Below are 12,724 nucleotides of genomic sequence, written 5' to 3'. Positions count from 1 at the left end.
GTGATCTTGTATCCGTCGGGGATGGCTATGGCAATGTCGGGCGCCGAAGAGGGGTTCATCCAGGTCTCCGTCAGGAAGGCAAAGTCCGGGGAGGATGAGTCTAGTAGGTCCCAGAGTTCGATGGTGTGCTTGTGGACGGAGCGGGTGTTGAGAAGTATGCATCTGAGATGGTTGTGACCTGCTCTGGTGGGAGGGGCAGGCCGTGCCGTTTTTCGGTGGCTGGTAAAGCGGTATCTTCGGCAGGTGAAGGGTCCGTGGGTGAGCTTCGGGGTGGCCTTGAAGCAGGTGGATGAATGGCCGGCGTTGAGTTTGTGGAGGAATTTGGCATCGTATCGGTGTCGGGTGTCTTGGCGCTCTCGGGGGCCAGGGGGTCGGACGCTGGGTGCGGTCCAGGCGCGGATGGGTGCAGATGGGCTTGCTTTAGGCGCGCCTTTGGCTTGACTGCTCAGTGGCCGCCATTAAGAAGGGGAGGTGGGAGGGAGGAGCAGCTGGAAGGCGGATGCAGGGGAGAATGGGCGGGCGAGGGAGGCAGGGCCGCAGGGGACGCAGTGGCGGTAAAGTGTGGTGGCAGAAGGCCAACAGTTAGAGGGAGGCTTATGGAGACAATAGAGCAGAAATGCCGAAATAGGCAGGATAGTATAGAGATAAGCAGAGAAGTAAAAAGGCAAAATGAAAGGCAAAAAAGACGGTGAACAGGAACCGGAAAAACGGAGAAAGCACCACTGGTGGCGCAAACTCGCGGCAGCAGTGAGGGCGGGAGCAGGGGCAGTTGGGTGTAGGTGTGCGGCGTGGAGAGAGGCCTGCTGGAAACAGGGTCACGGGTCGCTCTCTTCACCGCGCAGCGGCCGCCATTAAGAAGGGGAGGTGGGAGGGAGGAGTAGCTTGGAGGCGGGTGTGTGGGCGAATGGGCGAGCGAGAGGGGCAGGGCCGGGAAAGTGAGGTGGCAGAAGGCCATCAGTTAGAGAGGCTTATAGTGACAATAGAGCAGATTTGGCGAAATAGGTGGGATAGTATAGAGATAAGCAAACCAGCACCACTGGTTGCTCGAACTTGCAGCAGTGAGGGCGGGAGCACGGGCACAGTTAGGTGGAGCTGTGCGGCGTGGTGAGCGACCTGCCTGGAAACAGGGTCAAGGGTCATCAGGACTCATCTGCAATAACGTATTACAGATGAGTGCTGCCATTTCTTTATAATAGGTGCGTCACAAGTCGTCTATTATAATGAAATTCGAGATGGATTTGTAAACATGGATTGCAGAATCCCATGTATTACATATAGGATAAAGTATATGGGATAAAGTACAAACTTGCTGTACATTATGAGGATATCGCAAGTCACTGAGGAGTTCTGTGACAATATAGAGGAACAAGGCCAAAGGCGGAGTTCCTTTATAAGGTCATGGAACTCCGAGATGTCTTGCAGTATCCTGGCCAAGAGGAGAAAAGGTAGGATGCGCTGGGAGGATCTAAGCCCCAGGAGGAAAGCGAGAGAGTCATAGATGGGGTAAGATAGTAGGTCTCCTGACTTAAGTAGGCTGTTCAGGGGATTTCGGTTTCCGACCCCTTCAGTATGGTTCAAGTGAGTCGTCAAACAATTTGAAGACTCGTAGTCGGGGAGGAACCAACTGGGAATGTCTGGTCATAGTAAAATAGTGTACAAGTTGCTGCCTGATGCGGGTAAAGCTAGTATCTGTGTGATTGATGCGGGCCGTAAGTAATTTGAGGGCTAAAACGTTCCACAAGCAAAGAAACCATGTGGCTATAGGGGGAGGGTGCGGCCTCTTCCAAAATAAGGCTATGGACTGCCTAGCAGCTCCTAACAAGTGTATAATCAAGCACCAGTCTGTGTATGGGGGGTGGGGGGGTGCGGTTACGAGCTATAGGCATATTAGGGGAGGGAAATGTAGTCAACCCTCGGGATATCGCCAGCTTATCCCAGATCTCTAATACTGTCCTCATGGGGGTGGCTATGTAGGTGCTACGGGGGCGAACCCCACGATGGAGCCAAACCAAGTCCCACAGAGTTCTACAGGATACCTCTTGGTTTAAGTGGAACCAATGTTTTTCGCTCTCGTGAACCACCCACTCCGATATGTACCAGAGATGACAAGCCCAGTAGTACTCCAGAAGATTGGGGCACAGTAGCCCACCCCGGTCACGAGGTAGGATCAAGATCCTATTAGAGAACAGTGGTCGGCATTTCCCCCATATAAATTTAGCAAAATCGGGTTGTAGAGCAAGGATATCAGAATGTGGTATTGGAGTGGGAAGGGATTGAAAGAGGTATACGATTTTGGGAAAAAGAGACATTTTAATGGTGTTGATGCGGCCTAACCATGCGAGAGGAAGGCCCTTCATCAGTGCAGTTCCTCCCACATGGCACTTATAGGCCAGTAGGACGAAGTCTATGTCGAAAGTGTGGGAGTTAGATCTAGGTCCAAGTACCGAATTGATTTGTCAGTCCACTGTACCGGAATCAGGTCTTGCAATTCCTGGATCTCAGAGGCCTAAAGAGTAAGATTAAGGGCATAAGACTTGGCAAGATTAATCCGGTAACCTGACACGTCTTGAAAGGACCGCAGAAGAGTAGCCACCGCTGGGAGGGAAGTAGACGGGGAAGAAAGTGAGGGAAGGAGGTCGTCAGCGAAGAGAGAGGCTTTATGCTCATATCCGCCCATGGGGATACGGATGGGGAGACGGACAGTGGTTCAACCACTAGGGCAAACAGTAAAGGGGATAGAGGGCACCCCAGTCTGGTGCCGTGATAGATGGGAAAAGGGCCTGTCAGATGTCCACTGAAACGAATGAGAGTAGTGGGTCGCCCGTAAAGCACCATCAATTTAGAAACCATCCCCGGACCCAATCCAACCTTTTCGTATGACTTCTTTGAGGAATCATCAATCCACTCGATCGAAGGCTTTCTCCGTGTCGAGGGACACCAGACAAGCAGAGATATTTCTGTAGCGTGCTTTTTCCACAAGGTGGGCTATCTGGCGGATGTTATCTGCCCCCTGGCGATGGAGGATAAACCACTTGGTCGGGGTCAATGAGACCCGTAAGGTGAGGCTCAAGGCGGTTTGCTAGGATTTTTGTGTGGATCTTTGCTTTGGTGTTTAAAAGAGCAATAGGGTGATATGACGTAGGTAGGGAGTGGTCTTAACCTGGCTATATTAGCTTTAAAGGCGTCCCATCTAATGACCTCAGAAGTGTCAGTGAGATTGTTAGCAAGAAAGAAGGCCTCTATCTCTTTCCGAATATCCACCACATCCACAGGATCCCGGAGGAGCTGAGGGGGAAATTTCCATCTAGGTAAGGGCTCCCTCAGTGGGTTGGGGGGGTTAAAGAGATACCAGGACATGCGCATGGTCCGATAAGGATATATCAGATATCTCTGCACCACTCAGTGCGTATATCAAGGAGAGGGAAAGAAAATTATAATCAATAAGAGAGTATGACCGGTGTGCATGAGAGAAAAAGGAATAGTCTTTAGAATCCAGATGTAGATGTACCCAGGCGTCTACTAAGCCTAAATCTGTAATGCCATTTCTCAGTGCTGCTGACATCCCCCCAGCACTCTGGTGTGCTTGTGCATTGCGATCCCATTCTGGGTTCCAAACCAAATTAAAGTCTCCGCCGAGAATAATCGGTTTTGTGACTGCCTGCAAGAGATCTGTAAGGTGCAGACGTTTTTGATTGGTTTTGATTAGAGGCGTATATGTTGACAAGGGTTAAAGACCACCTACCCCAAGCCATTTGTGCTTTAATAAACCTCCTGCCTTCATCTGCCGTAAACTTAGGGTTTGTTGCATGCCAGCCGGATTTAAAGAAAATGGCTATCTCCCCCCCAACTCCGCCCACCCCCCCCCAATTTTGGAAGAGGAGCAGGCCCAATATTGAGTAGGGTATTTAGGGTGGGACATTAGTCGTGCATCAGAAAACAAACCAATAGAGTACCCAATGTGAGTCCACAGCCCTAGGCTAGAGGTGTTTGGGGCGTTAGTTGCACAGTTAAAGCTCCATCAGCCGGTATTTAGGTGGCAGTTCATATTTCTGTGTAGTCCGGATCCGGCGGTTTATCCTGTGGTGGTTGCTGTCTAGTCACTGTATCCTGTTCTAGAGGGGAGATCTCGGAGGATGGGTGTAAGCTTTTAGTCCCCGAGAACATTCCAGTTTCCTCTGAGTCAGTGAGTGTCCTGCAATTTGGACCCTGCAGTGGACCTGTTATTGGCTGAGAAGTGATCACCATCCGTGTCCACATGGTGCCCCTTGCCCCGATTCACCTTTCTCAGCGTATATCCCTCCACCTATATGCTGAGAAAGGTGAATCGGGGCAATTATTATCATTCCTTTGTTTTCTCTGCACTTTGGCTCGGGGTCTAGCTTCCGTATGTTGAGTCAGTTGTCCTTCCGAGTTCAGTCCTCTCTGTGGATGCAGGACTGGCCTCTCCTCTATCCAGGCCCATGCTTCTACAGGGGTTTGAGAAAAGAGTGCCTTTCCCAAGTAGATGACTTTCAACTTTACAGGAATTAATAGCATATATTGGATTTGGAGGGCTCCAAGCTTCACTTTGATTGGGAGGCAATTACTTCAAAATGCTACTATTTTAATCCACTAAACTACTTTTAGGCCTGAAAAACTCTGCAGCCTGCGATCTTCTGCATCATTGTGTGTAAGTGTGCTGCTCTGTGATGGCAGTTGACACAAACACGTCTTAAGGGATGGAACTGAAGCCTGCTTTTACAATTCAGCCTTTCCCCGCTAGTTAGTCAAGAATGGTGTCCGAGGGAGGTGTGGCCAGCAGCATGGCGGCCTTTAGCTGCCAGCAAAGCCGCACGGGCGAGAGGAGAGGGGCCGCGCGGCTAAGACCGTGGTAGAGAGTTGAGGGGGCATAGGGTAATGTAGAGTGGAGGCCAGGCAGCCCCAGCTGGCAGACGAGCTCCGGGCTCGAGCCCTACTGACAGCCTCCAAGGGATGAACTCTGCAGCAACGTTGGTGGAGCTGATCAATAGAATTCCCGGGCTGCCCAACCACTAGAGCGGTGTAGAGCGTCGTCTTGGGCCCTGCCAGAAGACGGCCCGTTTGACCTACACGCATCGGGACGGAGGTGGTCCGGGGGTGCTGAGAAAGCAGTTGCCATCGGGCCAGCTACATGAGCGGCTACTGGCCCCCTTATCTCCCCACTCCTCCCGGCCCTGTGGGCAGCTGCGCGGGCAATAGGGGCCAAGCGGCAGAGGCTATGTGCGGCCGCTGAGGCGAGTATCGGCTCGACAGAGGGCCCGGGGCCTTACCATACAGAGCAGCCACTGAAAAGTAGCATTGAGAGAAATCCGGGCTGTCGGCTGAACAGAGCCGAGTGAAGATGGTGCCCTAGGCCACTTTGGTGTGAAGTGTGTTGATTGGCCCTGGGTGTGGGCCCACAAACATGCCGAAGCCGACGAAGATATTGGCCCTAAAATAGAGGGGAGCAACATTCTGGCCCACTTTCAGAGGAAAGCCTGGGCTGGGGCTTGAACTAAGGGCCAGGGGGCCGAGGGCCTGTGGCTGGAGTGACGATCTGCCTTCCCCAGACCCCCCTCCCCCCCCTCCCTCTTCGTCGTGGGCATATTAAGGACCTCTCAGAGGACATACATATATCTACTGTCAGCTAGTCTGCGCACTCTGACAACGCTGTGCCCCATACAGCTGTGGTGAGGGGAACAGAGGGGGCAGAGAGCAGGCAGCTGGTAAACACTGCTCCAGAGGCAGCTCTAGTGGGGCCATGCACTGAAAACGCACACTGAAAATCAACGCCCATAGAAAGATGATCTGTGCAGCCGCTCCTATCCCCATCCCTAGCCCTAGCGACTGGCTGGCCCATAGCTCCCCTTCCCTACCATTGGGGGAGAGACCCAGAGGCCCTGGAGGACATCCCAGGATTGCTGACCAACTGCAATGATGGCAAAAAACAAAGACCCCCCAAGCACCCCAGACAGGGAAAGATGGACCACTACCACATAAGTGATGACCCACACCCATATGGAGATCGTGGAGGCCACACAGCTCCCACCGGATACGGTCATATTACTTCAGGCAATACAGTCCTCAAGAGAGGCGCTGGAGGGCCAGATAAGGGAGGTGTGCTCTGTAATCGCACTGTTGTGTCAGGACTTACGCAGTGTATCAGAAGAGCGACTGAAGCGGAGACGGAAGATGCGGTGAGGGATCTCCAAAAGGGGGTGACAGAACTCTGTAGCACTAATAAAGATGTACTATGGTGTCTGGAAGATGCATAAAACAGGGCATGAATGAACAACTTCCGCTTTGTGGGCTTTCCGGAATGAGTGGCGGGAGGTAATGTACCTGCGTTTCTGGCAACTTGGCTAAAGGACACCATTTCACCCAAACACTTCTACACCAGTTTCATCATTGAATAGGCACACAGGGCGCTGAGCGCAAGGCCGCTGCCTGGGGCCTGACCCAGACCGATTATAGTAAAGTTTCTTAACTTCCTTGACAGATACATGATCCAATGAGAAGTGCACCGCAAAGGGGAAATTAGACATGCAGACTCTACAATTATGTTATTCCCGGATTACAGCCACGAGGGCCAACACCAGAGACGGACCTGCAGTAGCCGAGTCCATATCAATTTAAAGCAAAAGAAACATTATGGCTACAAAGTAGGAAGGTGCTTGGTAAGTTTGGGTTCCCTCAGCAAAAGAAGTAAGTTTTGAAAAATGTCAACACCCGGGAACAAAATTATTACTTCATGCCAAATTGACTGCATAACCAAGATGACGACTACCACCAAACAAACATTAAGCACAGCGCAAAATGATCAAATATGCTAAAGAAAACCAGCTGTGGGAACGGCGGTAGATGCATTTAGGAATGCCCTTTCACAGAGCGAAATAAACTGGAGAAAGGTACACATAGTATCAGATGTAGAAGAAGAGAGCAGCACATGCATGGTTTACTTGGCACTACATTTCTAAAGAGTTCCAGCTTCATTAACTTTAGTGTTTGAAAAGCCAGAAGAGTTGGACATCAGAACCGCATTAAAACAAAATCTAACAAATCTAAATGAACATTGACTTCTTCCAAAGTTTCTTGGTAAAATACAGCAAATTACATGAATAAACACTGATCTGCAAATGATGCCATTAGATAAAAAAATGTTACTTAAATGAAGTATAACTTAGCTCATTGTATAAATCTGAGCGTTTGTGAGAGATTCAAGCACTGTGCATAATTCTACCAGCTAATGAATGGTTGCAGAATGGTAGCCTTTTCAACCATATTGACAAACTATGGGCATCAATCACAGGTGTAATTCAACACTTTACGAGGTTAAGCTCAAGCCAACAAAAAAACTCCTCGTTCACAAAGCCACATTCAATTGGAATTGGAAAGCAGGTGAGACAGCAAGAAAACACAGCAACATCAGAAGAATGTCTACTGGCTAAAGCCTAAGCGCCAAGGGAGCTAGAGATGCAGAGAATAATATTTTTTGAAGGTGAGAAGTTTTTTGATTTTCAAATATTGTGATGAGACCACACATTTACGGTTCTGGCAATGGAGTAAAGAATGGGTTTCCGAGGCTAGCCTAAAACACCATGTGTAATCTTCATCTTTTACAGATCTTAACAAAATCTGATGCAAACTATGTGTGGGCTGCAAAGAGAAATGCGGCGATGTATACTCTACTGCATGAGAATAGAGAACAGCTGGCAATATGTCTGTCGATCACATAACGTTACAAATACACTTTAAACATTTTTTTTACTGTAAACATTTTCACATTTCTTGGGATGCTGTGTTGTGAGGTGATCGGCAAACCACCAATATCTATGTGCATATATTTAATTTCAGTATCCTTATCCACTAAAAAAGTTTTCAGTGAATAAGGATGCTGAAATTAAATGTATTGCTTTGTCTGCTGAAGCCGCCCAAGCTGACAAATTTCAAATTCTGAAGCAGAGCACTTGGATGTCAAAGGTAGCAAGATTACTGAGACTTCAAACTAAATGACTGAGATCACAAGATAAGCTTGGTTAATTGTTGTGCTGCATGTCAATTTTTAAAAGCACCTATGTTAATCTTAACTCAGCAGTATATGAAAAACACAAACTGTTTTTTGTTTTAAAAATGTACATTCTATTTACTGGCTAGACACACAAGCGTTATTTGTTTTCATACCATCTGTGGAATAGGAGGAACTGGAGCAGGAGTCCACGTTGTTGATGTACTAGTTCTTGCATGCCAATTATTTCCCCCTGTAAGCTTCTTTTCTGAAGGCTGACTCCACTGCATGTCAGATCTTAAAAAAAAGACAGAGATATATATATATATATATATATGTAAACATTTAAAATTACACATTGGTTGATTTTTACATTACCACAATTTGAGAGAAAAAAAGTGCAAAAAGGTGCGGCACCACTACTAAACAAGCATAGCTAAAGCCAATGTGCAAGAGCTATTGGCTTTGCCAATGTGCCCGAGTCATGTTGCATACCAGTGTGGCTGCTGTTCAGCATGGCCAAACTTTAGTGGTGTAGCGGCGTGTCAGAGCGGCGTGTCAGAGCAGCTTGTCAGAGCGTCAAGTCAAAGAGTGGCGTGACGTGGAAAGGAGTGTAATGCAGTGTAGTGTATGTCGTGGAGTGTCGTGGCATAGATTAGAGTGCTGTGGCATAGATTAGAGTGTCGTGGCATAGATTAGAGTGCTGTGGCATAGAGTGTTACAGTTACTTTCACTATTTTTAACAACCTCCTTTCGCATGGACATCTCCTTATACTCCGGTTTGCTTCACGTTTCATCCTTATCAGACTTGCGGGAAAACAATCTAACAATGGAGTCGATGATCATGTTCATTATCAGCAAAAGGAGGAGTCACATTACCTCGTGACTTGAAATACTTTTTTTGAAGAAAAACAACTTGCACACAAAAGAGCCCAACACTAGATGGCGAGACTATTCTAAACATGTGTATCTACAACCACACATGCTATGAACATATCGCTACCAAAGGCAACATGTTCTTGCATGTGCATACTTCTTTTTGCAGATTCCACATGAATGAGTCTCAAAGCAGAGCCCATGAGGAGAAAAGAATGAGTAGTGCTGAATAACCAAGGTAATCATTCAGCACAGAGATATATAGATCCATCATTCCGTGCCTGAGACAGGCATTAATGCTTAGCACAGGGATGCAACAATAACCAACTGTCCGGGAAGGCATGCCTCTGGTCAGGGCAGTAGAAGATAATATGGTCAGGGCAGTAGAAGATAATATGGTCTAGGCAGAGGGCACAAGAATGCCTCTTTACCAGGGCACAACAGATCTTAAGACAAAGAGGGACCAAACAAGAAATAGTACCTTAAGCTTTACTAGCCCCAGCACAAACCACAAATAGCTGGTTATCTACGCTCTCTGAACTTGTCTGATCGATGCAATATGAGACAGATTGCCTAGGTTTGAGATTGTGCAACTGCTCCATCTTCTTGCAAAGGTGAGGACGGTGGTATAAACATGGAATGGTGATGCACTGAAGCATTAAGAATGTAGCCACCACCATTGGTAGAATGTAGTGGCAAGTAAGCAGGTTTGTCTTGTCTGGGTAGAACAGAGTAAATAGCTACCAGAGCAACAGGGCCTGTAGCTCTGAACCTTTGAGGCAAAGTAATGGAAATCAGAAGGACAGTTGAGAGGGTCAAAAGAAACATAAAACTGCAATTATTCAAAGTATGGTTTCAGGAACAAAAGAAATGAGAGGGGACATAGACAGGTAACCTTTCAAGAAATGTGCCACCAGGGGTGATCTGAACAACAAAGACTTACCAGGGTGACAAAATACTCTTGCACAGACCACTAGACTCAATTGAATAAGACAAAGTGCAGAACATCTGACAGACGAGTCTCAACGGGAGTAAGGCTGGCATCACCAGATAAATGTCCCAGTGCCCTAAGTAAACAGATTTGGTAGCTGGGATTCATTAATCACAATGACATACGCTACCTTTGGCAGGCGGTTGAACCCTCTCAATCTCCATGCTTGCATAAGAAAGAGTCCAAGGATTTGGATTGAGGACCCAACCAGCTTGCTGTAAAAGCAGATATATTCTCTAGATGAAGAAAGAGTGTCTGCAGATCAGCGTATCAAATCTTCTTTATCCACTACAGGACAGTGAAAATCTATCCACCATCTTCTCATACATTCTGCTGAAGCCTTAAGATTTGCATGCGGATGGAATGCAAGAAGTAGTTCACAGTTTCGAAAGGAAAACAAGAAATGGATCTTGTTACCAGCTCAAGTGGAAGACACCCCCCAAAGATGTGGTGGGAAGTATAGAGAGCTTGACAGAGAAGCCCCATCAGGGAGTACCCATCATATCAGTGTTTAGGCCCCATTCATGATCTGACAGGAAAAGCAAGTCATGAGCCTTGGGATTTAAAGCACCTACAGAATAGGAGCTACCGGGGAAATTCCCAGTTTTAGCGCTCACTGCAACAAGCATGGGGTCTAACAGCACAGGGTCCCTGGAATCTACTCTGCTCTACCTTTATAGGTTTTAGAGGTCCCAAAGAATCTGCACCACATGGCCTGAGGTGAAGAGAAGAAATGCCTACAGGGTTACACAACGGCTAGCAACTCCAGCACACTTATGTGTACTATTCTTCCTTCTTATGTGCGAACCCCCCTCTTACCTTTCTATTCGGTTCCCATGGACTGCAATCATGCTAAAGTTCTTTCTCTTATGAAAAAACATTCGCCTGATCCTGATATCAAATTAATGTCGATTTTCGCGAAAGTACTGACAACTTAACAATGACATGGACTCAAATGGTCTTTTGGATGTTTCTCAATTGATTTGCCAGCTAATCACAGCACTAAAACTGCTTTGGTGGCTGCTACGAACAATCAACATAGGATACTGGACTAAGGAGGCTCTGCTGCCTTGGCCTTTTCAGAGTAGTCCTCAATCTTTGATGCTGTTTCTCATTAATTTTTGATTAACCACCTCTGAAAGATTGTGTACAGCCATCTTGCCCTTAAATTGTTTGCCTCTTTTTTAACTGACAACTGAGACGGTATCTCCTGCACCTTTCACTTCGGCAGCTGTTTCAGTGATGTAAGGTGTTCCTCAGGGTATTCTTCCCTGCGTCTCACCCTTGTCAAAGTCTATTTGTCCACTTTGCCAGAGCAGGATCGTTCTTTCAGTTTTAGAATTTCTTACACGGATTATACACAGATGATACACAGATCCTCAGGACCATCTCTGATATGTTGCCGCTACTCTGGCCAACTTTCGAACATGCATGCATTAATGCAGTTGTCATAAGGATGCACTCAAACTGTCTCCAGCTAAATTCCCATAAAACAGATTCTACTGCTCAGCAGACAACTGCATCTTTAGATCAATGAATGGCGGGCAACAGAACTGGAAGCGGCTGCTGCTCCTGTGGCCCATATGAAGAATCTTGGTGTTTCCTTAGATGCAAAGTGACCATGGATAATCAAATCAGAAAAGTAGCAGCAGCTTGTGTTGTGTGTTAGGACGGAAAAGTCTTCTATATGGTTAAAGACGTGTACACCTGCCCTGCCTACCCTACTGTGCTGTTGTTTGGATTCCTAATGCTGATTTTGTGTCCTAGGTATACACGGATCATGTGTGTGCTCTATGACATTAGTCTGTCTCACGGATTGTGATCTTGTTGGACCGGGAAGGGTAGGTGCCCAAAGTCCTACCCTCATAGTGATGGAAGGCTACTGACGTCACCAATAGTTACAATATATAGCAATAATCGGTTCTGTCGAGGAATGCACAATTTCTTAAGGAAAATGAAATTTATCCTGATATACTAGGACAAGCCACTAAACAACTTTGAGTGTGAGTAGTGTGGGCTCCGCGACCGTTCGAGAGTGAGAGTGAGCCTCAAACGAGAGTGAGGCAGAGCCTAGCTCCAGTGATACCGAACTGGGGACCTTGGAGTTGCTGACTCAGTAATGTTCCCGGGGAGGTCTCTGTGGCTCCAAGCCTTGTTGTTGAGCCAACATCTTACTTTAAAACCAATGGCTCCTCTTCCTCATCGCAAATTCAGGCTACGGCCGAGCTTGTAGAAGAGACAGGGGAGACTGGGGCATCCTTTAATCTTCTGGCTAGTCCCCCTGGTGTGGGAGCTGTGGACTTATCGCTCCCTGTCGAGGAGTGTAGCATTACGGCTGTAACGGACCCTCAGATTAGGGTTTTCAGCTGGAATGTGGCGGGCCTCGAGAGGAAGCTAGCGCTGCCGGACTGGAACGAGCTTGTGGAGCAATACTCCATATGCCTGTTCCAGGAAACCTGGAGTCGGGTGCCCCTACACAAGGCGGGTTATTCCACCCACTTTTTGCCGGCAGTACAAAGTGCAACCGGTAGGGGCCGCCCTTCGGGTGGCCTACTAATCTGGGTAGCCACAGAACTCAATTGCAGGGTGGTGGAGCGGGACACTAACTGCCCGGATCTCCTAAATATATTGCTGAGAAATTCCCAGGGCCGAGTCATTTTGAACATTTTTAACATCTACGCCCGTGGCACAAAGGGGGGAAGAGAATCCCCAGTAATAGCCTGTCTGGAAGCCCAGCTCCGCTTATCTCCACATAGGTCTTGTACCTTGTTGGCGGGTGACCTGAACTGCACTTTCGAGACCCTGGATCGGGAAATCCTAACAGACCAAGAGGAATATGATAATGGGTGGGGGAT

General features: G+C 47.7%; 1 protein-coding gene across 8 annotated transcripts in view; it reads right to left on the bottom strand.

Annotated features, from left to right (window-relative positions):
- The window catches only part of LOC144829535 (phosphatidylinositol-binding clathrin assembly protein-like), a 995,507-nt gene that overhangs the window by 273,065 nt on the left and 709,718 nt on the right, over window positions 1–12,724 (bottom strand). For all 8 annotated transcript variants that reach the window (XM_078688772.1, XM_078688773.1, XM_078688774.1 and 5 more), the window contains one exon: window positions 8,179–8,299. In XM_078688772.1, coding sequence (XP_078544898.1) covers window positions 8,179–8,299 — 121 coding nt within the window. The remainder of the gene's footprint in view (window positions 1–8,178; window positions 8,300–12,724) is intronic.

This window comes from Lissotriton helveticus, chromosome 4_1, assembly GCF_964261635.1.
Source record: "Lissotriton helveticus chromosome 4_1, aLisHel1.1, whole genome shotgun sequence".
Classification (NCBI taxonomy): domain Eukaryota; kingdom Metazoa; phylum Chordata; class Amphibia; order Caudata; family Salamandridae; genus Lissotriton; species Lissotriton helveticus.
The sequence above is the reverse complement of the archived record's forward strand: the minus strand, read 5'-3'. Positions and strand labels throughout refer to the sequence as shown.